We start from the raw sequence: 27901 nt of genomic DNA, 5'->3' as shown, positions 1-27901 counted from the left end.
CAGAAGACTTTGAATTCTTTTACTTAGCTGTAAACAAGTTCGTTGCAACAAAATTTCTTTTGGTGTGAAGAGCTTCTAACATGTTTTTCTACAGCAGGAAAATATTACTGTTCAATGTCATTGAGAATCTTCCACAGAAGTCATGCCAATGGAGTGAGATTATCACAATGTATAGTATATTATTCCACTCTAAGTATATTATTTTCTGGTACACTTGCAATTTTAAAAGTGTACCAACTCACTTGGGTAGTGTAGGAAGTAGGAAACTTCAAAAGCCATAGATACAGAGCTTAGGAAGGTAAAGGCTGTGAGTGTCCCTTTTCATTTAATGTATGCTTGATTTTCCATTCTTCACAGATAAACAGGCAGTTCCTGCTATTCCCTGTGCCAATAAAGAACAGATCTTCCAAGGAATGGAATTTACTCTGACATTCTCATAGGTATGATGAAGTTTTTCCAAAGCTAAGTGCCAAGATATCAGCAAGTGTAACTTTGGGCAATGATCCAAACAACAAGCTCTGCTTTCTTGGTGGTGGCAAATGGAGAACTTTGTCTTGTTTTCTGTGAGTAGACACTGAAGCCACGATGTCTTTGTCTTTGCCTCTCTTCTAGTTGAGTGTGCTCTGCTTATTCCTTAACCCAGAATCTGTGGGGTTTGGGGGTTGGCTCCTAGGCTGTATCTCTAGTCACCACAGAGCAGAGCTCACCTGCCTCTGCCACTATAGACAGGACTATTGCCTGCCTCCAGGTGCCTGCCTCCACCCCTCATGGCACCTCCAGAGCAAAGTATGTCATTGTTTCTGATGCCATTATAAATGGGATGATTTTATTTATATTCCAGATACTTTGCCATATGTTATTCGTTAGTGTATAGAAATGCACTGACTTGGGGAGCCTGGGTCACTCAGTTGATTGAGCGTCTTACTTTGCTGTGGTCATGATCCCAGGAGCCCAGAATCAAGCTCCGCCAGGGGCTCCCTGCTGGACGGGGAGTCTGCTACTCCCTCTCCCTCTATCACTCCCCCTGCTTGTTCTCTCTCTGTCAAATAAAGAAAAAATAAAATAAATAATAAATACATAAATAAATAAATCTTTATAGAAATACACTGATATCTGTATATTGATTTTGCATCCTGCAGCTTCCTGATCTGTTTATTAGTTCTGACAGTTTTTCATGGAGCCTTTAGAGTTTTCTGTACATAAGATCATGTCATCTACAAACAGACAGTTTTACTTCTTCTTTTCTGGCATGAACATCTTTTATTTCTTTTCTTGCCTAATTGCTCTGGTTAAGACTCTCAGTACTATGCCAAATAAATGTGGTGAGAATGAGCACCCTTGTCTGTTTCTTGTTCCAGTAGGGAAGCTTTCAACCTTTCATCATTGTGTATGAAGTTCACTGGGAATTGCCATATACAGCTTTTATTATGTTGAGGAGTGGCATACTCTATATTTTTCTATACTTGTTATTTCTGCATACCTGTGTCTTTGCACAAAAAAAAAATTCCACTAGTCAGAAAGGGTTACACTCCTGCACTGTTGCTGGGAATGTAAATTGGGAATCCATTCTGGAAGTCAGTATAAACATCCCTCAAAATGTTAAAAAATAGAACTACCCTGTGATCCAGGAACTGAACTACTAGGTATTTACCCAGAGGATATAAAATACTAATTCAAATTGATACACACATGCTGATGTTGCTAGCAGCATTATTTACAATAGTCAAACTATAGATACAGCCCAAATGTTCGTCAGTTGATGAATGCATAAAAGTGATATGGTACACACACACACACACACACACACACACACACACATTAGAATAAGACTGAGCCACAAAAAGTAATGAAGCCTTGTAATTTGCAACAATGTGGATGGAGATAGAAAGTATTATATAAGTGAAATAAGTCAGTCGGAGATAGAGAAATACCATATTATTTCACTCCTGTGGAATTTAAGAAACAAAGCAAATTAGAATAGGGAAAAAGAGAGACACAGAGAGAGGCAAATGAGGAAACAAAGTCTTCACTATAAATAATAAACTGTTGGTTGCCAGAAGGGAGATATGTGGGGGAATGAGTGAAATAGGAGATGGGGTTAAGGAGGGCATTTGTTCTGATGAGCACTGGGTATTGTAAGAAAGTGTTGAATCACTGTATTGTAGAGATGAAACTAATATTACACTATATGTTAACTAACTGCAATATATTTTATTTTATTCTTTAAATTTTAAAGATTTTTTTTTGAAGTGGGGCAGGGCAGAGAGAGTGGGAGAGGATCTCTAGCTGACTCCCCACTGAGCACTGGGGCCTGATGCAGACCTTGATCCCATGACCCCAGATCATGAACTAATCTGAAACCAAAGGTCAGATGCTCAATTGACGGAGCCACTCAGGAGCCCCAACTAACTAGAATTTAAATAGAACCTTTAGAAAATGCCCACTCGTCCATTTTTTAAAAGATTTTATTTATTTATTCATGAGAGATACAGAGGGAGAGAGAGGCAGAGACACAGGCAGAGGAGAGAAGCAGGCTCCATGCAGCGAGCCTGATGTGGGACTCGATCCCGGGTCTCCAGGATCACACGCTGGGCCGAAGGTGGCACTAAACCACTGAGCCACCCGGGCTGTCCCCAATTTTTGTCACTAAAATAGTGACACTGGCATAAGTCTAGACAACTAGTTAAGAAAGGCCTCTTAATATGATGCAATATAAAACCCAAGAAGCATTCTTGATGAAAAAAATGTAACCTGAATCTATTTAAGCTTTGATATTCATTTTCCAATAAAAGGGAAGTATAGGGTTTAGAGAAGCAAGTGAAATGACACAAGGAAACAAAGTCAGAATATGGACATCCTACATGACAGCATGTCTGGTGGTCTTTCAAAGAGTTTATATCATAAAAAGTTGAGGAGGTAGAGGACCATTACATAGTGAAATGTTTTGCTTACTGAGTTTTCAAAAACGCCCATGAATCTGGCAGCTAGATCAGGAAACAGAACATTGTTAGCACCCAAGAAGTTCCAGCTCTCTTCCAGTTATAAATGCCTTCTTTAAAAAGATATATTTATTTATTTGTGAGAGCAGGGATGGGCAGGAGCACAGGGAGAGAAATCCACAAGGAGGAAACCTGGGTGGCTCAGTGGTTGAGCAACTGCTTTTGGCTCACCTCATGATCCTGTGGTCCTAGGGTTGAGTCCTCCATCAGGCTCCCCACAGAGAGCCTGCTTCTCTCACTGCCTGTCTCTTTCTGTCTTTTTGTGTCTCTCATGAATAAATAAATAAATCTTAAAAGAAAGAGAGAGAGAGAGAGAGAGGAGAGAGAGAGAGAGAGAGAGAAAGGAAACAAGGAGACTCCTGACTGAACTCTGAGCCTCATAAGGGGATCTAACCCAGGGCCCTGACTTCATGACCTGAGCCAAAATCAAGAGCCAGCCACTTCTCCCACTGAGCCACCCAGGTGCCCCCCATTTATATGCTTCTAATGTTCAATCACCTTTGCTTTCCTGGGACAAACTGAACTTAGTCCTGGTCTACTGTCTTATTCTATGTACTATTGAATTTGGTTTGAGAATACCTTGTCTAGCATTTTTGCCTCTCTGTACATCAGGATGACTGGCCTGATACTTTCCTCTTTTTGTACATTGGTTGTTGGTCCTCTTTCCATTTAAAGGTTATAGTAACCTCAGAATGAGTTGGGGGATATTCTCTCTTTTCTATGGATGAACTTGTCTGATTTTTTTTTTAAGATTTTATTTATTTATTTATTCATGAAAGACTGAGAGACAGAGAGAGAGAGAGAGAGCGCCAGAGACAAAGGCAGAGGGAGAAGCAGGCTCCATGCACCGGGAGCCCGACGTGGGACCCGATCCCGGGTCTCCAGGATCGCGCCCTGGGCCAAAGGCAGGCGCCAAACCGCTGCGCCACCCAGGGATCCCAACTTGTCTGATTTTGAGACGATTTGTCTTGAAAGTTCTATGAAACTGATTAAACTTATGAAGTGGAAAATTTATTCTCTTTCCTTAAAATCTTTTCATATGGAGAATCTCAGATATACAAAGAGAGTTTGTATACAAACGTGTACAAATGGACTCTAGTTCATTATATCAGAGAGAATAGTATCCTGATAGTATCCTGAACCCCCATGTACCCATCTCCAGCTCCAAAGTATCAAATCCTGTGAACCTTGCTGTACCTATCTCCCTTATACTCCTCCACCCACTGGATTCAATATTAGAAATCATACAATATTGTTTGGAAACACTTTGTATGTACTTCTAAAATATTAGGCCCCACCAATTACAAAACATCAAACTTAGAGAAAGTTGCAAGATTATTATTAGAGGGAACTCTCATATATCTTTCATGCTTATTTACCAATGCCACATGTGTATTCTATGTGTATACATGTAAAATGTAAATATACTCATTAGCATGCATACAAACCTTCATTTTACATATATGTATATATATATGATTTTTTGATGAATCAAATGAAAGTTATAGGTATCTTAATACTTCATTCTAACTTCAGCCGATATCTCATCAGAACCAGGATTTTCTCCTATATATCCAATGAATGATACTCAAGTTCCCCCAATTTGATATTAATACAACAATATAATCTACTATGATGTCTACATTAGCTTCCAGTTACTGCTGTAACAAATAACCACCAACACGACAGCTCAAAAGCAACAGACATTTCTTATCTTATGTTTTGGGAGGTCAGAAGTCCAATATGGGTTTTACTGAGCTAAAATAAATATATTTGCAAGTCCACATTCCTTCCTAGAGGTTCTAGAGGTAGATCCATTTTCTTGCCTTTTCCAGTTTCTGGAGTCTGCTAATACTCCTTGACTTGTGGTCTCTTGATTTGGGCTCAGGTCATGATGTCAGGGTCCTGAGGTCAAGCCCGGCACTGGGCTCCCTGCTCAGTGGGGAATCTGCTTGAGGATTCTTTTCCTCTGCCCTCCCCATTCTCAGGAGCATCTCTCTATCTCTCTCTCCCAAATAAATAAATAAACCTTAAAAAAAAGATTTATTGGAATCCCTGGGTGGCTCAGTGGTTTAGCGCCTGACTTCAGTCCAAGGCGTGGTCCTGGGGTCCCCGGGTTGAGTCCCAATTGGGCTCCCTGCATGGAGCCTGCTTATCCCTCTGCCTGCGTTTCTGCCTGTGTCTCTGTCTCTCTGTCTCTCATGAATAAATTTTTAAAAACTCTTAAAAATAAAAAAAAGATTTATTTACTTATTCATGAGAGACACAGAGGGAGAGGCAGAGACATAGGCAGAAGGAGAAGCAGGCGCCCTGCAGGGACCCCAATGCGGCACTTGATCCTGGACCTCAGGATCACGCCCTGAGTGAAAGACAGATGCTCAACTGCTGAGCCACCCAAGCATCCCATAAATAAATAAATCTTAAAAAAGAAAGGATCTCACACTGGTGCTACTGCATACCTGAAGAAGGAAAAAAGTATGGGCTGAAAAAGTTCTGAAGAAATAATAGTCCAAATTTAGCTTGAGTGAAGCCCGAACATGATAAGCATCACTAAGACACATGACAAATTTCTGAAAACTAAAAACAAGAGAAAAGACTGTCTTGAAAAACAGCCAGAATAACAACCCATTGCATATTAAGGAACACTGATTCAAGTGACGGTAGGTTTTATATCTGATGGCATGGAGGCCAGAAGGAAGTGGCCTGTTTTTTAAGTGGAGGACAAATCCTGTCTCTGGCAAATGATCCTCAGGAGTAAAGGGGAAATAAGGAAATTTTCAGATGGAGGAAGAATATGAAAATTTGTTGCCAGCTGACCTGCTAAAAAGAATGGCCAAAAGAAAAGATATCCAATTCATCCTTCTCCATTGCTTATGTTTGGTGTCCAATCTAAAGCTAACCCTGTTTACATTGTTTTGAAATAACCACTTCTTTCACCCCTTTGGGGGCTCAAACTAACGATACTGACATCAAGAGACACAAGCTCCACTGACCAAGGCAGCCAGGTGCCCCAAACCAAATTTAAGACTATTTATTTTTTAGAGAGAGAGAGTGAGAGAGCACAGGAAAGAGTAGCAGAGGGAGTAGCAGGCTCCCACTGAGCAGGAAGGCCTATGTGGGGCATGATCCCAAGACCCTGGGAATATGACCCAAGCTGAAGGCATACCTTTAACTGACTGAGCCACCCAGGTGCCCATCAAATATATTCAAAGATTTTATTTATTTGTTATGGAGAGAGAGAGAGGGAAGGAGCACAAGCAGAGGGAGGGGCAGAGTGAGAAGTAAGCCCTCCACTGAGGAGGGGGCCCATGTGAAACTTGATGGGGGGAGGCTTTACCCCAACCTGGGATCATGACCTGAGACGAAGGCAGACCTTAACTGACCGAGCCACCCATGAGTTCTGCCCCTAAGCAAAATTAAAATAATTGAAATCAGAGAATATTCTCTAAAAATAGTAATCATGGCTCCTGGGTGGCTCAGCGGTTGAGCATCCGCCTTTGGCGCAGGTTGTGATCCTGGGGCCCTGGGATGGAGTCCCACATTGGGCTCCCCACAGGGAGCCTGTTTTTCCCTCTGCCTGTTTCTCTGCCTCTGTGTGTCTCTCATGAATAAATAAATAAAATCTTTAAAAAAATAAAAATAGTAATCAAACTAGAAATCAATAACAGAAAAATCTCCGAAACATTTGGAAAGTAAGATACATATATGTAAATAAACTATGGATCAAAAAGCTAGTCTCAAAAGAAATTTTAAAAATACACAGAATTAAATTAAATACACAAAAAGAATCTTCACTATTTGTGGGATGCAGCTTATCCTGTGCTGAGTGGGGAATTTGTGTTTTTTTAAAAAACATTTTATTTATTTATTCATGAGAGACACAGAGAGAGAGAGAGAGGCAGAGACACAGGCAGAGGGAGAAGCAGGCTCCATGCAGGAAGCCGTATGCGGGACCCGATCCCGGGACTCCAGGATCACGCCTCAGGCCAAAAGCAGGCACCAAACCTCTGAGCCACCCTGAGTAGGGAATTTGTACCCAGAAATGCTTACAAGTGAGGAAATACTCAAATTGGTCATCTAAGTTTACCACAAGAACTAGGAAAATAAGAGAAAAGGGAACCAAACTAAAAGCAGAAAGAAAGAAAGAAAGAAAGAAAGAAAGAAAGAAAGAAAGAAAGAAAGAAAGAAAGAAATCATAAAGAGAAGAGCACCCAGGTGGCCCTTATGTTGGACACTGTCAGTGGACAGAATGGACCTGAGCCCCATAGAAGGGCAGGGCTGGGTCCGTAACATCAGAGTTGGTTCTGTAGATAGAATGTGGATGTGAAGGAGGAGATGGGGGAGGCTCTGAGGGGCCTAGTCTTTTCTCTCCCTCTGAGGGGTCACAGGCAGATGCAGGAACCCTCAAATGTTGGCTTCTACCCTGGGAGATCTTCAGGCTCCACTTGCCCTTGGGTGGAACGTTTACTCTGCCCAGAAGGGCAGGCAGAGGGCAAAGGACTCTGACACCAGGCACAGGGATCAGTCAGGAGGAGCTGGGGGAAGAGCCCAGGGTTCTGCTCAGCCCTGCTGCCTGGGGCTCAGGAAACAGGATGTTGTGCTCAGGGGGGCTGGGTGATGGGTAATGGGTGTGTTTCCAAGGTCAGGCATGAAGGGTCAGAAGTTCATCATGAAACATTTCTGCCTTCAGTAGGCAAGGGAGTGGCTTGAATCTCAGGGGGCAGGTTGTCTCCCAAGAGGCTGGAGCAGACTCCCATCTGCCCTGAGGCCACACTCTGGAGGCAGCCATCAGCCATGCAGGGAGCTGGAATGGTTGTGCCAGAGAGGAACATCCACACATGTGTAAAGTGTTTAGGATTGAGAGATGAGAGCAGAATCGGGTTGTCCCATGAAAATGCTACTTCTGCCTCACTGCACTCTCTTCTGTAGAACAGAAATGGGCAGCCTCTCCAGCAGTCCCTCATTGCTCCTCCCTGCTCAAGTCCTGGGAGGAGCAGGGCTGAGACGCTGTCCGTGGTGCTGAGGACCCTCAGGCCTTCCCAGGGCTTGGGAGCCTTGATCTTCTAGGTGTGTCTGCTTTCTCCCATTCTTTTTTTTTTTTTTTTCTCCATTCTTAACAAGGAGCATGTGGAGATGGACTGGCCTCTGTCTCCACCACCTAGGGCAGTGAGGGTGCTGTGCATATCACTGGAGGAAGTGACTCCACAGTCAAATGACTAGGTCCAGGCTGCTCACCAGCAGTTTGTAGAGAAGGTTGATGAACTTGACCAGAATTGATCCATGTCCCTGAATATCCTCAAGGTTTATTGCTGGTTCTCTGGCTCAGATAGCGGCTCCCGACACCACTTAGGTCTGGAGTCTCAGGAGGGTCCATGCAAGGAGCAGTACCATGGGGAAACTAAGAAGCTACTTCTGCTTTGGGTTTAATCTGCCAGTAAATGTTTGTGTCAGGGTGTTGTAATTCCTGTAAAACAAGAAGAAGCCTCTGAACCCCTGTAACCCTCTTAGAACATATCTGGGAGACTTTCAGGTTCCAGGCATAATAGGGCTGCTCTCTGGGAGCCTGGCTGTGTGGCAGGTTCCTGCCACAGGCCCCTTCTTCCCCCTACCATCCCCCTACTTTGCTTTACTCTGCTGTTTCCTGAACCTGAATGCACAGCCAGGGGTAGGTTAGAGGCAGATCTTCAGCCCCCTTGGGATTTAGGGACCAGAACATCCATTGCCCTACTCACCTGGTAGATAGGAACTGCTGCCATGGGGCTGGACAGTGAGTCCTAAACAGAAGAGAATGGGTGTTGATAACAGAGAAGAAGTGACCAGATCTGCCTCTTGAGCAGCCTTCTCCAAGCCCGCTAACCCAAACCCCTGTCCCAGCTCATTCCCCACTGCATTCTCTGCCCCAATCCTGTTAGCTCTTGACCCCTGGCTGATGGTCTCAGTGCCCATCTGCCCCTGGATGACCTCCAGGGTTCACACTAGGCCAGGGAGCAGGGAAAACTCAGTACATGGTGGGGGCTGGTCCTGCCCCAGGAGAGGGTCGATCCATTCTTGGCCGGAATGAGGCTTGCCTTGTCCTGGCTACTGGGGGACACAGGCCTTGTGTTGTCCTGTGGAATTGATTGGTGGCCCTGCATTGAGCCTGCACAGCCTGGTCCCCAGTGGAAAGAGTGGGGGAGGAGTGAGCTTACCGGGGATGTGTTGCTGCTGGCTGGACCATGGCCTGAGAGCAGAGACAGGAATTAGCACCCAGGGCTGTGAGGAAGCTTGAGCTCACCCTCCCAGTCAGGGACATGTCTTTAGCTCTCAGAGAACCACAAAAGGATAACCTCCCAGGGAGACTGATGGTCCATTTTAGAGCCCAGTGATGGCCAGGTGCTGACTAATGATCAGATTTCCAGAGGTCAGGAATTATAGGTAGTGGAGGTACCCTGGCTGAAGCCCCAGAGAAAGAGTCAGAAGTCAAGGGGGTGACTCCAGGAGTGGACATTGTGGGGCAGATCTATGGAGCTCCCAGTACCACCAGGGCTGAACAATACTCACGGGCAGTGGATGCTGGATGCCAGAGCTCTCTGACATCATGCCAGGCACTGGCCCTAGAAGAGATCATGCTTATGGGTGAGGGGTGCAAGGTGAAGTCACAGCATTTGGTGTCAGAGCAGGGGAAAAGGAAAATCCTCATTCAGGCAGGAGTTTGAGAATTCCTCTCTCCACCACTGCTGATTAAGAAAGCAAGGGCCCAGGAGAGGAGAAAGGAAAGGCCTTGGGAGCACATCTGTCCCAGGCCCAGAGGGGAAGACCTGCAGACAATGAAATCTAGGAGAAATTGTCCTGAAAAGAGATGGAGGACCCAGGAGAGGAATCAAACATGAGGGTTTGACTGAGCGGAAGGGGAAAGGCTGCAGGTGTATGTTCAGGACATGTGGGGAGCCCTGGGGATGCTGGATCCCTGAATGCGGGGCCCCTGATGTGGTCAGACCCTCACTCTCTCAGGCCAGAAGATGCTGTAATGTGACAACAGCCTTTATTCCATCTCTATCTGCCTGGAAGAGGCATAAAGCATGTCACAGGATCTCTCCCTGGATGAGCCCAGGTTCTCTGATCTCACACAACAGAGGCTCTGATTCCTGTATCTGCCATTTTGGGGGATGACCCTGCCTGGCCTGGCAGGTTATTCCAGTCTCCCTTGGGTGGCATTGGCCAGGACCACCCTCATATCCTGAGGTCACAAATCCACCTCACATGGTATATAGTCTTAAATAAACTATGGGGAGGTGCTGTTATTGATCACTTACAGCATTGCTGTAGATTTGATAAGTGAACCAGGACAACCCTGAGGAGCTGTTTCCTAGTTGCCCCTAATTTATAACCAAGGAGGCTGTGAATGAAGCACCCAGGTCAGCAGGTGGTCGGGAGGGAGCCTGATGCAATGAGAGGGAAAACCCAGGGGGCAGATGGGAGGCCTGGAAGAGCCAGCCCAGAATCATGGGTCAGGACAGGGTCTTCCTGTCTGGGGGTGAGCTGTGGGACAGGATAAGTTTGTGGGAAATGCCATTTTACCTTCCAGTCTTTGTGCAGAGCAAGAGACACCCCAGGGAAGCTGTGAGTGCTATTCCAAGCAGAACCCCAAGTGCAGTGCCAATGATGGACCTCACAGGGAGGCCTGTGGTGCTTCTTTCATCTGAAATAAGAAGAAAAAGGGAGGGGAACGAGTCCCAAGTCGAATCTGGGGACACCAAGAGGGATGGTGGGGGAAGGGCCTGCTTAGGGAGTAAGGCAAGGCCACTGAGGTCTGGGTGGTGTGTGTGTGTGGTCACCACATAGTCCTCACCCCCGACTGCTACATCATTTCTGTTCCTCACAGTGAAACCTTGGACTTTCTCTAATCTTTACATTGTCCCCCCACCTCTGGGACTGTTCATCCTCTCATATTATACCTCTTCCTGTCTTCCTTTTTTATCATTGTTGGTCTTAAAAGAAGGCCCTTACCTGTCCATTCAGTACTGATTAAAGAGAATAACATTCTGACTGCTTTTGAGGTCAGCTCTATGCAAGGCACAAGAGAAATATTATCTCATCTGCTCTTCTCCTGCCATGAGGGGCTTGGTATCATCCCCACTGTGCAAAATGAGTATCTGAGCGTTTAAAGGGCTTATCCAAATCAGTAAAAGTCACAGAGCTGGAACTTGATAATACAGCACTTAATCTCAAGTCCACATGACATTACAGCTAGTAACAAAAACTTAATAAAGGAAAAATACCTCTAAATTTCATTGAGTCCTAAATCTGTGTATGATACTATCTCAGGATTTCATCTCATAAGCTCAATGAAATTTAGCAGGTTGAGCGTCTTGCCTGATGTCCAACAGCTGATACATATCAGAACCAAAATGCTGACAAGATTAATTTAATTCTGGAGACCTTATTCACATTGTCCTACACACTATGAAGGAGGCTCTCGCCTTCTCTGAGGATGCATCCATTTGATATCCCCTCCCAGCAAAATATACTGAAGGAAGGGTGAGTGGTCAAGGGTCACTCACAGATCACATCCAGCTTGATGGGGTCACTTTTACTGGAACTGACGGGGTTGGCGACCTCACACTGGTAATTCCCAGAATCCTCCCTCTTGACAGGGTGTATGGTCAGGTTGCTGTTGCCCTGGGACAAGTTCCTTCTCTCCATGAGCTTTAGATTCTGGCCATTCAAAAACCACTGGATAGAGACCCCCGCATTACTTGTGGAGCAAGTCAGGACCACAGAGTCCTTATTTTCTGTGACTGTGAAGTTGGTGACCCAGAGAGAGGGCTTTGGCACTGGCTCTGCAGAGAAACACAGGAGGTGATGGAATGAGAATTGGCCTGAGGCCACACATCTTCCTCTGAGATCTCATACATCTGAGAGCCCCAGCAGGCTCTGTAAATGTACTCAAGAATATGACTCTCCTGTCTGCAGAAGGATAAGTGTCTTTTTTCAGGTGATGCTCTATAAGGAGAGGCCTACACCCTCCACCATCCCTCACATTCTGGTCCTCAGTCATGTGTCTGCTCTGCCTGGATGTCTCTGTAATATCAGCACCAGGAATCTCTTCCCTTCACATGGCCAGCAACCACATCATCAGGGGGAAAGATTCCTACTTCCTGACTTCAAAGTTACAGTAACCACCTTAACAGGAGTGTGATATAAAGACAGACATAGAGAGAAATGGAATAGAATAGGCACCCCAGAAACAAACTCTGTCATATGTGGTCCAATGATTTCAATAAGGTTGTCATGACCATTCAATGAAGAAAAAATGTAATCCACAAATGGTGTGGGAACACTGGATATCCATGAAAATGAATGTAGTTGGATCCGACCTTATACCATGTACAAAAATTAACTTCAAGTGATCAGACAATGAGAAGGAGGCAAGATGGCAGAAGAGTAGGGGTCCTTGTTTCATCTGGTCCCCTAGACTTAGATAACTTTCAAACTTTCCTGAACACCTATGAATTCAACCTGAGGTATAAAGAGAGAACAGCTGGAATGCTACAGAGAGAAAAGTGATCACTTCTTACAAGGTAAGAAGGCAGAGAAGAGGAATGGAGGGGATATATCAGAAGATAATCAGCGGGGGAGGGAGCCTTGGAAAGTCACTGCAGGAAAACAGTGCAGTGCAGAATTGGAAACTTTAGAAATCTGCTCCTGAGAGAGTCTTCCCTGACTGGAAAGGGCTCAGTGGGGGAAATATAGCAGAATCGCAGGAGGGGCAGTGAAGTCTCAATATTCCTAGAGACACAGTAAAAATAGGGGCACCCAGGAGAAAGCTTAACTGGTACCATAAAGTGCAAACTGCAGTCAGATTGCAGTACAGGACTGGAACGCAGCAATCCTCCTGGGGCATCTGGGAGAGGCAGGCTGGGAAGGTTGCCTGGCAGTGAACAGAAACAGGCTATCCTCCATCCCTTCCAGGGGCAAAAATCCAGCAGCACAGCACTTTCTGTCCCAGAGCCAGGAAACATACAGAAGCTAGCTATCCTCCATTCCCTCTGGGAAAGGAGGAATGAGGAGTGCACAAGACAGGGAAAGCTCTCCTGCTGCTAGGCCCCTACAAATTTCTACAAATCAGTGCCCCCATGCATACTCCCGGGAGGACCTAAACCAGTATGCACTGAGAGACTGCAGCTTGGTACACCTGGGGAGCTTTTGCCTCCAGGGCTGGAGATCTGGCCACTGCCCTTTCTTTTCTTTCACCTGGGAGAGGCGGGGCCTGGGAAACAAAGGCCTCACAGGACAATCAGCTTCATGCCAGGCCAAAGGCAGGGCATCTCTGTCCCTGACACCTGAGAATCAGTGCAGCAGGCCTTCCCCCAGAACAGCTGGAAGAACAGGGGAATAGCAAATTTACTGACCAAGCAGCACTGGAAAGCTCCAGAACTTAGGGAAAATAATTTCTAGAACTTGAGGTTTTTCCCTTATAAGTTGTTTACCTTTCAGGTTAAAAATATCCAATATTTTTTTTCCTGCTATAACTCCAATATCTTATCAACTCTTCACTTTTAAGTTTTTTCCTTTTTGACTTTCATTATTTTTACAATTACATGCTATAGATATATTCTTAATTTTTGGATTCCTTTCAACATATTAAATTTAATTTTTGTAGATATATAAGTTATGGGTTGGTTTTGTTTTTTTTTAGCCTTGTTTTGTTTTATAATTTTGGAATTTAGTACCTTCTAACATACAAACCAAAACACACTCAGAACCAAGTGGAACACCATGTTGGTTCATTCTGTGAGATTATATTCTCTCTTCCTTCCCATTCTGCCCCCCACCCCTTTTATCTTGTTTTTGTTTCTGTGGTAGCTGTTGTGTCTCTATATAAGTTTTGCTGGTTTATATAAATTTGGAAATTATTACCTCTTTTTTTAAAGATTTTATTTATTTATTCATTAAAGACAGACAGAGAGAGAGAAAGAGAGACAGACAGAGACAGAGACACAGGCAGAGGGAGAGGGAGAGGCAGGCCCCACGCAGGGATCCCAATGTGGGACTCGATCCCAGGACTCCAGGACCACACTCTGGGCTGATGGCAGGTGCTAAACTGCTGAATCACCTGGGTATTCTCCAAGCACCTTCTAACATACAGAACAAAGTATACTCTGAAGCAAGAGGATTACCCTCTTGGTCCACTCTGAGACTATATTCTCTCTCCCCAACCACTTCCTCCCCACCCTTATTTTTTAATTTTTTACTATTTTAAAATTTTTTCACTTTCATGGGGTTTCTTTTCTTTTCCTTTCTTTTTCTTTTCTCTTCTGCTCCCTGACCTCTTTGGAATTGTCTAGGGTGTGTTTCATTTAGGTTATGGTTATTTTTGACGCTGCTCCCTCATACAGCCATTCTGCACTGGACAAAATTACTAGAAGGAAAAATTGACCACAAAAGAAAGAACCAGAAGTAATACTCTCTGCCACAGATCTAATGGATATGGATTTAAGTAGCATGTCAGAGATACAATTCAGGGATACAATTATAAAGTTATTGGTAGCTCTTGAAAAAAGCAATAAAGGACTCTAGAGATTTTCTTACTGCAGAATTTCGATCTAATCAGGCCAAAATTAAAAATACTTTAACTGAGATGCAATCTAAGGTGGATGCTCTAACTGCTGGGGTTAATGAGGTGAGAGTGACATAGAAGACAAGTTGATAGAAGGAAGGAAGTTGAGGGAAAAAGAGAAAAACAATCAAAAACCTACAAGGAGAGGCTTCAGGAAATAAGTGATAGTTTGAGAAGGAATAATATTCACCTCATTGGGATTGCAGAAGATGTGGAGGGAGAGGACCACAAAGTATATATGAACAAATTATAGCTGAGAACTTCCCTCATCAGGGAAAGGAAGCAGGCATTCATATCTATGAGATAGAGAGGAGCCCCCCCAAAATCAATAAAAACTGATCAACACCCCGACATATAATAGTGAAGCTTGCAAATTTCAGAGATAAAGAAAAAATCCTAAAATCAGCTCAAGACAAGAGATTCTAATTTATATGGGGAGAAATATCATATTAGCAGCAGACCTATCCATGGAGACCTGGCAGGCCAGAAATGGGCTGGCATGATATATTCGGGGTACTAAATGAGAAAAACATGCAGCCAAGTATACTTTATCCAAGAAAAAAAAATACTTTACCCAGCAAGGCTCAATAGAATAGAAGGAGAGACAAAGAGTTTTCAGGATAGACAAAAACTGAAAGAATATGTGACCACCAAACAAGCTCTCCAAGAAATATTAAGGGGGACCTTATAAGTGAAGGAAAAAGCACCCCAAAAAACCAATCTTCAGAAACAGGGACTGTATAGGTAATACTATGGTACTAAATTCATCTCTTTCAATAGTTACTCTGAAAGTGAATGGGCTAAATGATCCAATCAAAAGACTCAGGGGAACAGACTGGATTAAAAAGCAACCCATCTATATGCTATCTACAACAGACTCATTTTAGGCTTAAGAACACCTCCAGATTGAAAATGAGGTGGTGGAGAACGATTTACCATTCAAATGGTCCTCAAAAGAAAACTGAGGTAGCAATCTTCATATCAGATAAATAGATTTTAAACCAAAGACTGTAATAAGAGATGAAGAGAGACATTATATCATACATAAAAGGTCTATCCAACCAGAAGACCTAACAAGTATGAATATTTATGCCCCTAATGTGGGAGCAGCCAAGTATATCTACCAATTAATAACCAAAGTAAAGAGATATATAGATAATAATATATTAATAGCAGGAGACTTCAACACGGCATTCTCAGCAAAGGACAGATTTTCTAAGCAGAACATCACCAAAGAGGGGATCCCTGGGTGGTGCAGCGGTTTGGCACCTGCCTTTGGCCCAGGGCACGATCCTGAAGACCCCGGGATCAAATCCCATATCGGGCTCCCGGTGCATGGAGCCTGCTTCTCCCTCTGCCTGTGTCTCTGCCTCTCTCTCTCTCTCTCTCTCTCTCTCTCTGTGACTATCATAAATAAAAATTTATTTTAAAAAATTAATAAGATAGACAAACCCCTAGGAAGCCTTATTAAAAAGAAAAAAGACTCAAATTAGTAAAATCACGAATGAAAGAGGAGCAATCACAACCAATACCAAGGAAATACAAATGATTTTTAAAATGTATTATGAGTAACTATAGGCCAACAAATTAGGCAATCTGGAAGAAATGGATGCATTCCTGGAAACCGACAAATTACCAAAACTGAAACAGAAAGAAATAAAAAACTTGAACAGGCCAATTACCAGTGAGGAAATGGAAGCAGTCATCAAAAACCTCCCAAGACACAAAACTCCAAGGCCAGATGGCTTCCCAGGGGAATTCTACCAAATATTTACTTTTTTTGTATTTTTTTATTGGAGTTCAATTTGCCAACATATAGCATAACACCCAGTGTCCAATCCGTCAAGTGCCCCGCTCAGTGCCCGTCACCCAGTCACCCCATCTCCCTGCTCACCTCCCCTTCCACTACCCCTTGTTCGTTTCCCAGAGTTAGGATTCTCTCATGTTCTGTCTCCCTCTCTGATATTTTCACTCATTTTCTCTCCTTTCCCCTGTAATCCCTTTCACTCTTTCTTATATTTCCCATATAAATGAAACCATATAACGTTTGCCCTTCTCCGATTGACTTACTTACTTACTCAGTATAATAACCCTCCAGTTCCATCCACGTCGGAGCAAATGGTGGATATTCGTCGTTTCTAATGGCTGATTAATATTCCATCATCACATCTTCTTTATCCATTCATCTTTCAATGGACACTGAGGCTTCTTCCACAGTTTGGCTATTGTGGACATTGCTGCTATAAACATCGGGGTGCAGGTGTCCTGGCATTTCACTGCATCTGTATCTTTGGGGTAAATCCCCAGCAGTGCAATTGCTGAGTTGTAGGGCAGTTTTATTTTTAACTCTTTGAGGAACCTCCACACAGTTTTCGAGATTGGCTGTACCAGTTCACATTCCCACCAACAGTGCAAGAGAGTTCCCCTTTCTCCACATCCTCTCCAACATTTGTTCTTTCCCATCTTGTTAATTTTCCCCATTCTCACTAGTGTGAGGTGGTATCTCATTGTGGTTTTCATTTGTATTTCTCTGATGGCAAGTGATGCGGAGCATTTTCTCATGTGTTTGTTGGCCATGTGTATGTCTTCTTTTCTACCAAACATTTAAAGAAGAAATAATACCTATTCTACTAAAGCTATTTCAAAGGATAGAAATGGAGGGAATACTTCCAAACTCATTCTATGAAGCCAGCATTACCTTGATCCTAAAACCAGACAATGACCCCACCAAAAAGGAGAATTATAGACTACTTTCCCTAATGAACATGGATGTAAAAATTCTCACCAAGACACTAGCCAATAGGATCCAACAGTACCTTAAGACGATTATTCACCACAACCAACTGGTATTTATTCCTGGGATGCAAAGGTAGTTCAACATTCATAAAGCAATCAATGTGATAGATTACATCAATAAAAGATAAGACAAGAAACATATGATCCTCTCAATAGATGCAGAGAAAGCATTTGACAAAATACAGCATCCATTCCTGATCAAAGCTCTTCAAATCATAGGGATAGAGGGAACATTTCTCAATATCATAAAAGCCATTTATGAAAAGTCCACAGCAAATATCATTCTCATGGGGAAAAACTGAGAGCCTTTCCACAAGATCAGGAACATGACAGGGATATCCATTATCACCACTAGAAGTACTAGAAGTACTAGAAGTATTGGAAGTCCTAGCCTCAGCAATCAGGCAACAAAAAGAAATAAAAGGCATTCAAATTGGCAAAGAAGAAGTCAAACTCTCCCTTTTCACAGATGACATGATACTGTATATAGAAAACCCAAAAGATTCCATCCACCCGAAGACTGCTAGAATTCATACAGCCATTCAGTAATCTGGCAGGATACAAAATTAGTGCACAAAAATCAGTTGCATTTGTATACACTAACAATGAGACTGAAGAAAGAGAAATTAAGGAATCAATCCCATTTATAACTGCACCCAAAGCCATAGGATACCTAGGAATAAACTTAACCAAAGAGGTAAAGCATCTACACTCTAAAACCTACAGAACACTTATGAAAGAAATAGAGGAAGACATAAAAAGATGGGAAAACATTTCATCTTCATGGATTGGAAGAATAAATATTGTGAAAATGTCAATGCTACCCAGAGCAATTTACATATTTAATGCAATCCCTAACAAAATACCATGGACTTTCTTCACAGAATTGGAACAAACAATCTTAAAGTTTGTATGGGACCAGAAAAGACCCCAAATAGCCAGATGAATGTTGAAAAAACAAAACAAAACAAAACTGGGGGTATCACAATGCCTGACTTCAAGCTCTATTACAAACCTGTGATCACCAAAACAGTATAGTACTGGCATAAAAACAGACACATAGATCAATGGAACAGAATAGAGAACCCAGAAATGGTTCCTCAACTCTATGGTCAACTCATCTTTGACAAAGCAGGAAAGAATATTCACTGGAAAAAGGACAATCACTTCAATAAATGGTGTTGGAAAAAATGGACAGCCACATGCAGAAGAATGAAACTAGACCACTCTCTTACACCAGACACAAAGATAAACTCAAAATGGATGAAAGATCTAAATGTGAGACAAGAATCCATCAAAATCCTAGAGGAGAACCCAGGCAACAACCTTTTTGAATTTGGCCACAGAAACTTCCTGCAAGACATATCTACGAAGGTAAGGGAAACAAGAGCAAAAATGAACCATTGGGACTTCATCAAGATAAAAAGCTTCTGCACAGCAAAGGAAACAGTCAACAAAACTAAAAGACAACCTACAGAATGGGAGAAGATATTTGTAAATAACATATCAGATAAAGGGCTAGTATCCAAGATCTATAAAGAACTTATCAAACTCAACATCCAAGAAACAAACAATCCAATCACGAAATGGACAGAAGACATGAACACCCATTTCTCCAAAGAAGACCTACACTTGGCCAATAAGCACATGAAAAAATGCTTCACATCACGTGCCATCAGGGAAATACAAATCAAAACCACAATGAGATACCACCTCACACCAGTGAGAATGGGGAAAATTAACAAGGCAGGAAACAACAAATATTGGTGAGGATATGGAAAAGGGAACCCTCTTGCACTGTTGGTGGGAATGTGAACTGGTGTAGCCACTCTGGAAAACTGTGTGGAGGTTCCTCAAGAAGTTACAAATAGAGCTTCCTTAGGACCCAGCAATTGCACTACTGAGTATTTATCCCAAAGATACAGATGCAGTGAAAAGCCGAGACACCTGCACCCCAATGTTTATAGCACCAATGTCCACAATAGCCACACTGTGGAAGAAGCCACAATATCCTTCAACAGATGAATGGATAAAGAAGATGTGGTGTATGTATACAATGGAATATTACTCAGCCATCGAAAAGGACTAGTACCTACCATTTGTTTCAATGTGGATGGAACTGGAGGGTATTATGCTGAGTGAAATAAGTCAATGGAGAAAGACAATTATCCTATGGCTTCAATCATATGTGTGGTATAAGAAATAGTGAAAGAGACTATAAGGGAAAGGAGGAAAACTAAGTGGGAAAAAATTAGAGAGGAAGACAGACCACGACAGACTCCTAACTCTGGGGAAACAAACAAAGGTTTGCAGAAGGGGAAGAGGGTCGGGATATGGGGTAATTGGGTGATGGCCACTAAGGAGGACACTTGATGGGATGAGCACTGTTGGCAAATTTAATTTAAATAAAATATTTTTTAAAAGAAATAAAAAAAGATCAGACAGCTAAACATAAGAGTCTAAACTGTAAAAGTCTTAGAAGAAAACACAAAGCAAAAACTTATTGAGACTGGATTTCCCAATGATTTCTTAGATATGACACCCAAAGCAAAGACAACAAAAGAAAGAACAGATGAATGGGATTGCATCAACATGGAAAACTTCTGTGCATCCAAACACAATTGTCAGAGTGGTATCACTAGTTATGGAATGAACAGGATATGAAATACAGTCAATATATTCTAATGGGGCTGCCTGGTGATGGGTGGGAGTTACATTGTGTGGCACAGTATAATGTATAGAGTTGTTCGATCACTATGTTGCACACCCAAAACTAATGTCACATTGTGTTCATGTCATATAGTGTCACATTAAAGTTCACTAAAAAATAAAAAAGTGACAGCAATGAATGGATTGGAAGGAAACATTTGCAACTCATATCTGGTAAGAGGTTAACATCCAGAATATATAAAGCACTTCTGCAATTCAACAACAAAAAAACAACTTGAACTTGAGGATCCTTCTTTCTTCCCTATTTGCAAAGTCCTCTTTGTGTATAGGGCTCTCTGGAGCTGAGAACCCTTCTCTCCATGTTCCAGGCGGAACTCAAGGTCTGCAATGAAAATTTTGAGAGTAAGGGGAGGAAATGCCTGCAGACATGTCATGGGAGAGTTGAGGGACAGACCTAGGGATTGACCATATCAAGCAAATAGGAAATAACTTTTATAGGCTCTTTTTTGAAAAGCAGACAGACCTTCACCACACTGCTCAGTACAGATGCTCCAGGGATGCACTTACCAGAGACGGTGATGGTCTTGACTGTGGTCTTATTGAGGCAGGTGCCAGAGTTATAGACGAGGCAGGTATAGGATCCGCTATCGTTGGCAGTGATGTTGGGGATAAAGAGCTCCTGTGTGAATGGCGGGAGTCTCCCATTGATAAGCCAAGAATACTGTGCAGGTGGGTTAGAGGCTGTGTGGCAGGAGAGACTGAGGTTTGCCCCTAGACGGTAGTAGGAGTCTGAGGGGGAAATGGTGGGTGTGTCCGGGCCATCTGGAGCAAACAGAATAAAGCCACACAGGATAGAATCCCAGGGAAGGGGAACCTCCTAGTCTGCATAAGAGCCACAGTGTCCCTCTAAGCTGGGTCCCAACCTTGTTTTTAAATGTCCCAACCGGGATCCCTGGGTGGCGCAGCGGTTTGGTGCCTGCCTTTGGCCCAGGGCGCGATCCTGGAGACCCGGGATCGAATCCCACGTCGGGCTCCCGGTGCATGGAGCCTGCTTCTCCCTCTGCCTATGTCTCTGCCTCTCTCTCTTTCTCTCTGGGTGACTATTATAAATAAATAAAAATTTAAAAAATAAAATAAAATAAATAAATGTCCCAACCAGGGGATCCCTGGCCACCCAGCGGTTTAGCGCCTGCCTTTGGCCCAGGGTGTGATCCTGGAGTCCTAGGATTGAGTCCTACCTCAGGCTCCCTGCATGAGCCTGCTTCTCCCTCTGCCCGTGTCTCTGCCTCTCTCTCTCTCTCTCTCATGAATGAATAAATAAAAAAATAAATAAAATCTTTAAAATAAAACAAAATGATAAAACGTCCCAACAAGAAGCCCTCTGTGTTCACTGAGCCTGGGTCTGAGACATGAAGCTGTTTCCCCTCCCAGGCTGCTGACCCTCTCAGGAAGGAGCAGCCCATCCCCTTCTAGTCTTGTTTAGGCTGAGCCTGTCCAAGTTTGCAGGACAAGAAGCCATGGCAGGCTGGGTGTCCAGCTGAGGATCATGGACATGGACCCCAAAAGGAGGGATGTGGCTTGGCCTCTGGCTGTGTGGACTTGAGCGGACAGCCTGGACCAGGTAGGAACAGAAATTACTCACAGAGCACATTCAGGGTGAATGGGTCACTACGATCAGCACTCACTGGGTTCCGAGTTTCACACTCATAGGGTCCTGTGTCATTCCTTGTGACACCATGTACAGTGAGAGTCCTGTTGTCCAGGGACAGCTCCAGCCTGGGACTGTCCGGGAGGCTCTTAGTGTTTACTGACCACAGGCAGCTTGTGCTCTGAGTCTGAGCTTCACACATTAACACTACAGAATCCGCATTCTCCACGGGGCTGGAGTTGTTGCTTGTGATGCTGGGTTTGTGTAACTCCGCTGTGCAGACAATAGAGAGAACATTGCCCTGTGTGGTACCTGTGATTCCTCAGCAGACATTTTTTTTTAAAGATTCTATTTATTACAGAGACAGAGCACATAAGCAAGGGGAGGAACAGGCAGAGGAAGAAGGAGATGCAGATTCCCCACTGAGCAGGGATCTCCACCCAGGCTTCGAACCCAGCTCCCTGGGATCATGACTTGAACTGAAAGCAGATGCTTAACCAACTGAGGCCCCAGGCACCTCTTTCCACAGGTATCATGAGTCAGAGTTGGCATCTCCAGCTCTCAGCCAAACTGAGTCTTTAAAAGAATAAGGCAGGTGTGTATCTCAAGACAAATGCATGCAGATTTGAGCTCTGAGAGAAGGTAAGGCCCCTGCTCTGTGTGCCTGAAAGCACAGGCCCTCTCAAATGTGGATTACAGTATTTGGTCAGTATTTGAGACAAATGCAGAGAGCCCCGGACCTCTCCTGGTTCATCACAGACCTGACAGCCTGCCCTAGAGAATGGGTTCTGAGCAATAGTTACTGTTGAAAAAACCAGGAACAAGCCCAGAGGTCAGTTCACTTCTCAGCCCACCCCCCCCCCGCGGCATGTAGATGTAGCACCCCCTGGCTGTTTGATAACGAGTGACATGAGGCAGCGACCCCTTACATGGCAGAGCCGAGTCTGACCACCAAAGAGCCAGAGAATGATCAGGAAGCAGGGGTGGTGAGCGATGAATGATCCATCATCTCTTCAGAGAGGGGTCCTGGGTGCAGGATCCTAGGAGGTCTGGCCACACAGGCTCTCTGCCCTCCAGCGGGAGAGAATCCCCCACCATCCACTCCTTCCCTCCTAAGCAAAAGCAACTGAGTCTGCTACGCGTGGACCATGTGCTGGTTTCAGGCGCAGAGTCGGGAGGGGAAGGCAAGTCCCATCCCTTACCCCCCAGTGGGACCAACAGCAACACATCAGGAAACAGGCAGGTAAGGATGAGCCCCCTGGGGTGGCGGGCAGGGGCATTCTCCCTCTGATTGCTGAGGCAGGTCATTCTGAGTAAACTGGAGTGAGCCTCCATTTGGTTTCACTACCCAGACCAGCATCCCTCCCACTGACGGAGGAGACAATGGGGCTGGGTCTGCAGAGAGAACTTGGGTGACTGATGTGCTGCTCATCAGTTTGTGTGACCCCTATTCAGTGACTGTTTCTCCCTGTGCCTTGGTTTCCCCAGATGCAAGAGGAATAACGGTAGATGATGTCTACTTGCCAGGCCTGTGAATTAAGTTTTAACATCCTGAAATATCTGATTTAAATTTTGTCCATAGCAGCTGGTCAATCAAATGGCCTCTGTTCCTATTCACCCCACAGGAGAGGGCTCCCTGGGCCTGAATCTGGGTGGAGGAGGAGCTGCCAGGAGCATCTTACTGCTCTGTTGCTCCCTGAGGAGCTGCCTTTCCTCTGGAGGCCCCCAGTCCCCCACAGCAGTTGGCCAATGGACTGGGGACCTGTTATGTCTGTGCTGTCCATTCTGAGCCTCAGGTGAAGGCCCAGGTACTGCCACTCCCCTCATGTGGCTCTTGACACTGAGCACTTGGCTGGTGACCAGCTTCAGCTTTTGGGAATTCCTTGCTCCCAGTCAACTCTGCACAGGAGCCCTAACCCCATCCTGGCACAGACTCCCGGAGTCACCAGAATCAGGGGCCCCAAGACAGTGGTCTGGGCAGAGGCTTTCTGGGCTGAAGTCTGGGGAGGATCCCTCAGGCATGGCCTTGAATGAGTCCTGCAGGGTCTTGGTCAGATGATCACAAGAGTCTGGATTCCAGGAAAGGAATTCGTATCTCAGGAAATGTGTCTCCAGTGTGTGTGGGTCCCCACCTAAATGCTTGAACCCCTCATGGGACATAATGCAGAGAGGGATGGAGGCCCAGTGCAAGCCTGTGAATCCTGTGTGTGTGAAGTAGAATGCCCCCCACCCGACACCAGAGGTGAGAGAGGAATTACTCACGGAATACTCGGAGCTCTCCAGTTACTAGTGCAGTTTCAAATTTTCTGTTTATGATTTGTAGGATGTAGGATCCAGTGTCTTTCAGGGTGATGTTCTGGAACAGCAGGGATCCATTGGGGTATATTATCTCTCTGCCACTGTGTGCAGGCCCCGGGGTAATTACTCGTGTGTCTACTACATATAATACAATTTGATGGACAGGTGCTACAATTTCCCCTCTGAACCAGGTAAGGCCTGCTGTATCCCCAGGCAGATTGAGGACCCGCAGAAGAGCGTCCTTCCCTTCAGCAGCATTGGGAGGCACGGATTCCACAGTGACTTGGGCAGTGGTGAGCGGGTTCCAGGAGATTAAGAGTGAGACTAGGAGGGAAAAGAGGGGACAGATCAGTGTTTGGACCTATGTGTTGGGATGGAGAGCTGGGGCCCTGGATATGGAGCAGGTCCTAATCCCCCAGCCTCCAGGTGTGTGTGTGAGTGTGCACCCGTATCTGGGTGTCTCTGTGTGTCTCATGCTGGTCAAGTCAGTGGCATGATGACATTACTTTTGGGCCTTTGAACTTAATTTCCTCTGTTTTCTATGTTCTTCCTCAGATGTCTGTGGCTCAGTCCCTCACTGCCCTCAGATACCTGCTCACACTCAGGGGGTCCCTGGGAGAGGCCTGCCCTGACGCCTCCTCTGAGGACCTTCTGTCCTCACACTCTGACCTTTCCCTCTTCTGTTCCCTTCAGGGCCTTTTCAGTACCTGACATGACATTCACCATGACCAAGTGGGATTTATCCCGGAGATGCAAGGCTGGTTCACACTCATAAAGCAATCAATGTGATTGATTGTATCAGCAAGAGAAAAAACAAGAACCATATGATCCTCTCATTAGATGAAGAGAAAGCATTTAACAAATTACAGCATTCATTCCTGATCAAAACTCTTGAGAGTGTAGGCATAGAGGGAACATTCCTCAGCATCTTAAAAGCCATCTACAAAAAGCCCACAGCAGATACCATTCTCAATGGGGAAACACTGGGAACCTTTCCCCTAAGATCAGGAACAAGACAGGGATGTCCACTCTCACCCCTGCTATTCAACATAGTACTAGAAGTCCTAGCCTCAGCAATCAGGCAACAAAAAGACATTAAAGGCATTCAAATTGGCAAAGAAGAAGTCAAACTCTCCCTCTTTGCCAATGACATGATACTCTACATAGAAAACCCAAAAGACTCCACCCCAAGATTGCTAGAACTCATACAGCCATTTGGTAGCATGGCAGGATACAAAATCAATGCCCAGAAGTCAGTGGCATTTCTATACAATAACAATAAGACTGAAGAAAGAGAAATTAAGGAGTCAATCCCATTTACAATTGCACCCAAAAGCATAAGATACCTAGGAATCAACCTAACTAAAGAGGTAAAGGATCTATACCCTAAAAACTTCAGAACACTTCTGAAAGAAATTGAGGAAGACACAAAGAGATGGAAAAATATTCCATGGTCATGGATTGACAGAATTAATATTGTGAAAATGTCAATGTTACCCAGGGCAATGTACACGTTTAATGCAATCCCTATCAAAATACCATGGACTTTCTTCAGAGAGTTAGAACAAATTATTTTAAGATTTGTGTGGAATCAGAAAAGACCCCGAAGAGCCAGGGGAATTTTAAAAAAGAAAACCATATCTGGGGGCATCACAATGCCGGATTTCAGGTTGTACTACAAAGCTGTGGTCATCAAGACAGTGTGGTACTGGCACAAAAACAGACACATAGATCAATGGAACAGAATAGAGAACCCAGAAGTGGACCCTGAACTTTATGGGCAACTGACATTCTCGACGTCTTTGTGTGTCTCTCTTCTTCCCAGAGAAGTGAGCTCAGGGAGCAGGGACTGGTCTGCTCTGTGCTGTCCCCCGGGGTGGCCCGGCTGCAAATACCAGGGCTGAGCGTCCCCAGGGCCCTCCGAGTCTGGCGCTTATCGGTCAGGACCCCAGGGTGGTGGCAAGGCCAGGGTTTAGGGTCCCTGGGTGTGGTTCCCGTCAGGTTGCAAAACTGAGTCCCCGGTGAGGAGGCCCTTGGGACCCAGCCCCTCACTCCCCACTTGCAGATCCCGAGGCCGCCCCGTCGCTGAGCCGGCTCCCCCGCCCCGCCCGCCGCCCCGTCCCCCGAGGAGCCCCGTCCGCCCCCCCAGGCCCCAGGCCCCAGGCCGCCGCTCCCCCGTCCTCCCGCCCCTCCCAGGGGATCGGCCCCCTCACCGGCCAGCAGGAGCTCCTGCCAGGGGCCGCGCCCTGCTCGGGGAGAGGCCGAGGGGGGCTCCATGGTGCCCGCTGCCCGCTCCGTCCGGCCGGGGTGAGAGCAGCTGCCGCCGCGCAGACGCTCGGGCCCCGCGGTCCGCCCCACAGCGCCGCGTCCTTCCCCCTCGGCCGGGAGCGCGTGGGCGGGGGGATCACGTGGGCCGGGGCGGGGTCTCCGGTTCCCTCCTCTCCCCCCCTCAGGACTCCAGGTCCCCTCTTCCCCTCTGACTTCTGACTCTTTTTTTTAATGTATATTTTTTATTGAAGTTCGATTTGCCAACATATAGTATAACACCCAGTGCTCATCCCGTCAAGTGCCCCCCTCAGTGCCCGTCACCCAGTCACCCCATCCCCCCCCACCCACCTTCCCTTTCCACTACCCCGTGTTCCTTTCCCAGAGTTAGGAGTCTCTCATGTTCTGTCGCCCTAATTTTTCCCCCTCATTTTCTCTCTTTTCCCCTATAATCCCTTTCACTATTTTTTATATTCCCTGTATGAGTGAAATCACATAATGATTGTCCGATTGACTTACTTCACTCAGCATAATACCGCCCAGTTCCCCAAATAGCCAAGGGAATATTGAAAAAGAAAACCAGAGCCGGGGGCATTACAATGCCAGATTTCAGGTTGTACTACAAAGTTGGAATTATGAAGACAGTGTGGTACTGGCACAAAAACACACATAGACGGATGGAACAGAATAGAGAACCCAGAAATAGTTCCTCAACTCTATGGTCAACTAATATTCGACAAAGCAGGAAAGACTATCCACTGGAAAAAGGACAGTCTCTTCAATAAATGGTGCTTTATTGGACATCCACATGCAGAAGAATGAAACTAGACCACTCTCTTTCACCACACACAAAGATAAACTCAAAATGGATGAAAGATCTAAATGTGGGACAAGATTCCATCAAAATCCTAGAGGAGAACACAGGCAACACCCTTTTTGAACTTGGCCACAGCAACTTCTTGCAAGATACATCCATGAAGGCAAGGGAAACAAAAGCAAAAATGAACTATTGAAACTTAATCAAGATAAAAAGCTTCTGCACAGCAAAGGAAACAGTCAACAAAACTAAAAAACAACCAACGGAATGGAAGAAGATGTTTGCAAATGACATATCAGATAAAGGGCTAGTATCCAAGATCTACAAAGAACTTATTAAACTCAACAGCAAAGAAACAAACAATCCAATCATGAAATGGGCAAAAGACATGAACAGAAATTCCACAGAGGAAGACATAGACATGGCCAACAAGCACATGAGAAAATGCTCCGCATCACGTGCCATCAGGGAAATACAAATCAAAACCACGAGATACCACCTCACACCAGTGAGAATGGGGAAAATTAACAAGGCAGGAAACAACAAATGGTGGAGAGGATGTGGAGAAAGGGGAACCCTCTTGCACTGTTGCTGGGAATATGAACTGGTGCAGCCACTCTGGAAAACTGTGTGGAGGTTCCTCAAAGAGTTAAAAATAGATCTGCCTTATGACCCAGCAGTTGCACTGGGGATTTACCCCAAAGATACAGATGCAGTGAAAGGCCAGGACACCTGCACCCCGATGTTTATAGCAGCAATGTCCACAATAGCCAAACTGTGGAAGGAGCCTCGGTATCCATTGAAAGATG

The 27901-nt window shown here is 44.9% G+C and overlaps 1 protein-coding gene across 3 annotated transcripts; it reads right to left on the bottom strand.

Annotated features, from left to right (window-relative positions):
* Positions 1-2451: 2451 nt before the first annotated feature.
* On the bottom strand, positions 2452-26380 carry LOC140604514 (cell adhesion molecule CEACAM8-like). Of its 3 annotated transcripts, XM_072775751.1 has the most exons (10): positions 26224-26380; positions 23975-24334; positions 21707-21985; positions 20632-20886; positions 11540-11818; positions 10557-10677; positions 9540-9592; positions 9188-9219; positions 8732-8773; positions 2452-8463 (listed from the first exon to the last, which is right to left on the bottom strand). In XM_072775751.1, exons 1-10 carry the CDS (start codon positions 26285-26287, stop codon positions 8398-8400), a joined length of 1551 nt encoding a protein of 516 aa, XP_072631852.1. In that variant the 5' UTR covers positions 26288-26380; the 3' UTR covers positions 2452-8397. The 3 variants fall into 3 exon arrangements, with proteins under 3 accessions (XP_072631852.1, XP_072631856.1, XP_072631860.1); XM_072775755.1 differs by lacking the exon at positions 11540-11818; XM_072775759.1 differs by lacking the exons at positions 2452-8463; positions 8732-8773; positions 9188-9219; ... (1 more) ...; positions 10557-10677; positions 11540-11818 and adding an exon at positions 19895-20446.
* Between the last annotated feature and the right edge of the window lie 1521 nt (positions 26381-27901).

The sequence above is a fragment of the Canis lupus genome, chromosome 1, assembly GCF_048164855.1.
Source record: "Canis lupus baileyi chromosome 1, mCanLup2.hap1, whole genome shotgun sequence".
NCBI classification, from domain to species: Eukaryota; Metazoa; Chordata; class Mammalia; order Carnivora; family Canidae; genus Canis; species Canis lupus.
Note: the sequence above shows the minus strand (reverse complement) of the source record. Positions and strands in the feature narration are given on the sequence as shown.

Bases quoted from the DNA above. Each gene is read 5' to 3' on its own strand.
- LOC140604514 (XM_072775751.1), bottom strand. From the start codon at position 26,287: ATGGAGCCCCCCTCGGCCTCTCCCCGAGCAGGGCGCGGCCCCTGGCAG. The intron at 20,887-21,706 runs GTGAGTAATTTC...TGTTTGCTCCAG, and splicing joins ATTCACCCTGAATGTGCTCT to ATGGCCCGGACACACCCACC. The intron at 10,678-11,539 runs GTGAGTGACCCT...TTCTTATTTCAG, and splicing joins CATCAAGCTGGATGTGATCT to ATGAAAGAAGCACCACAGGC.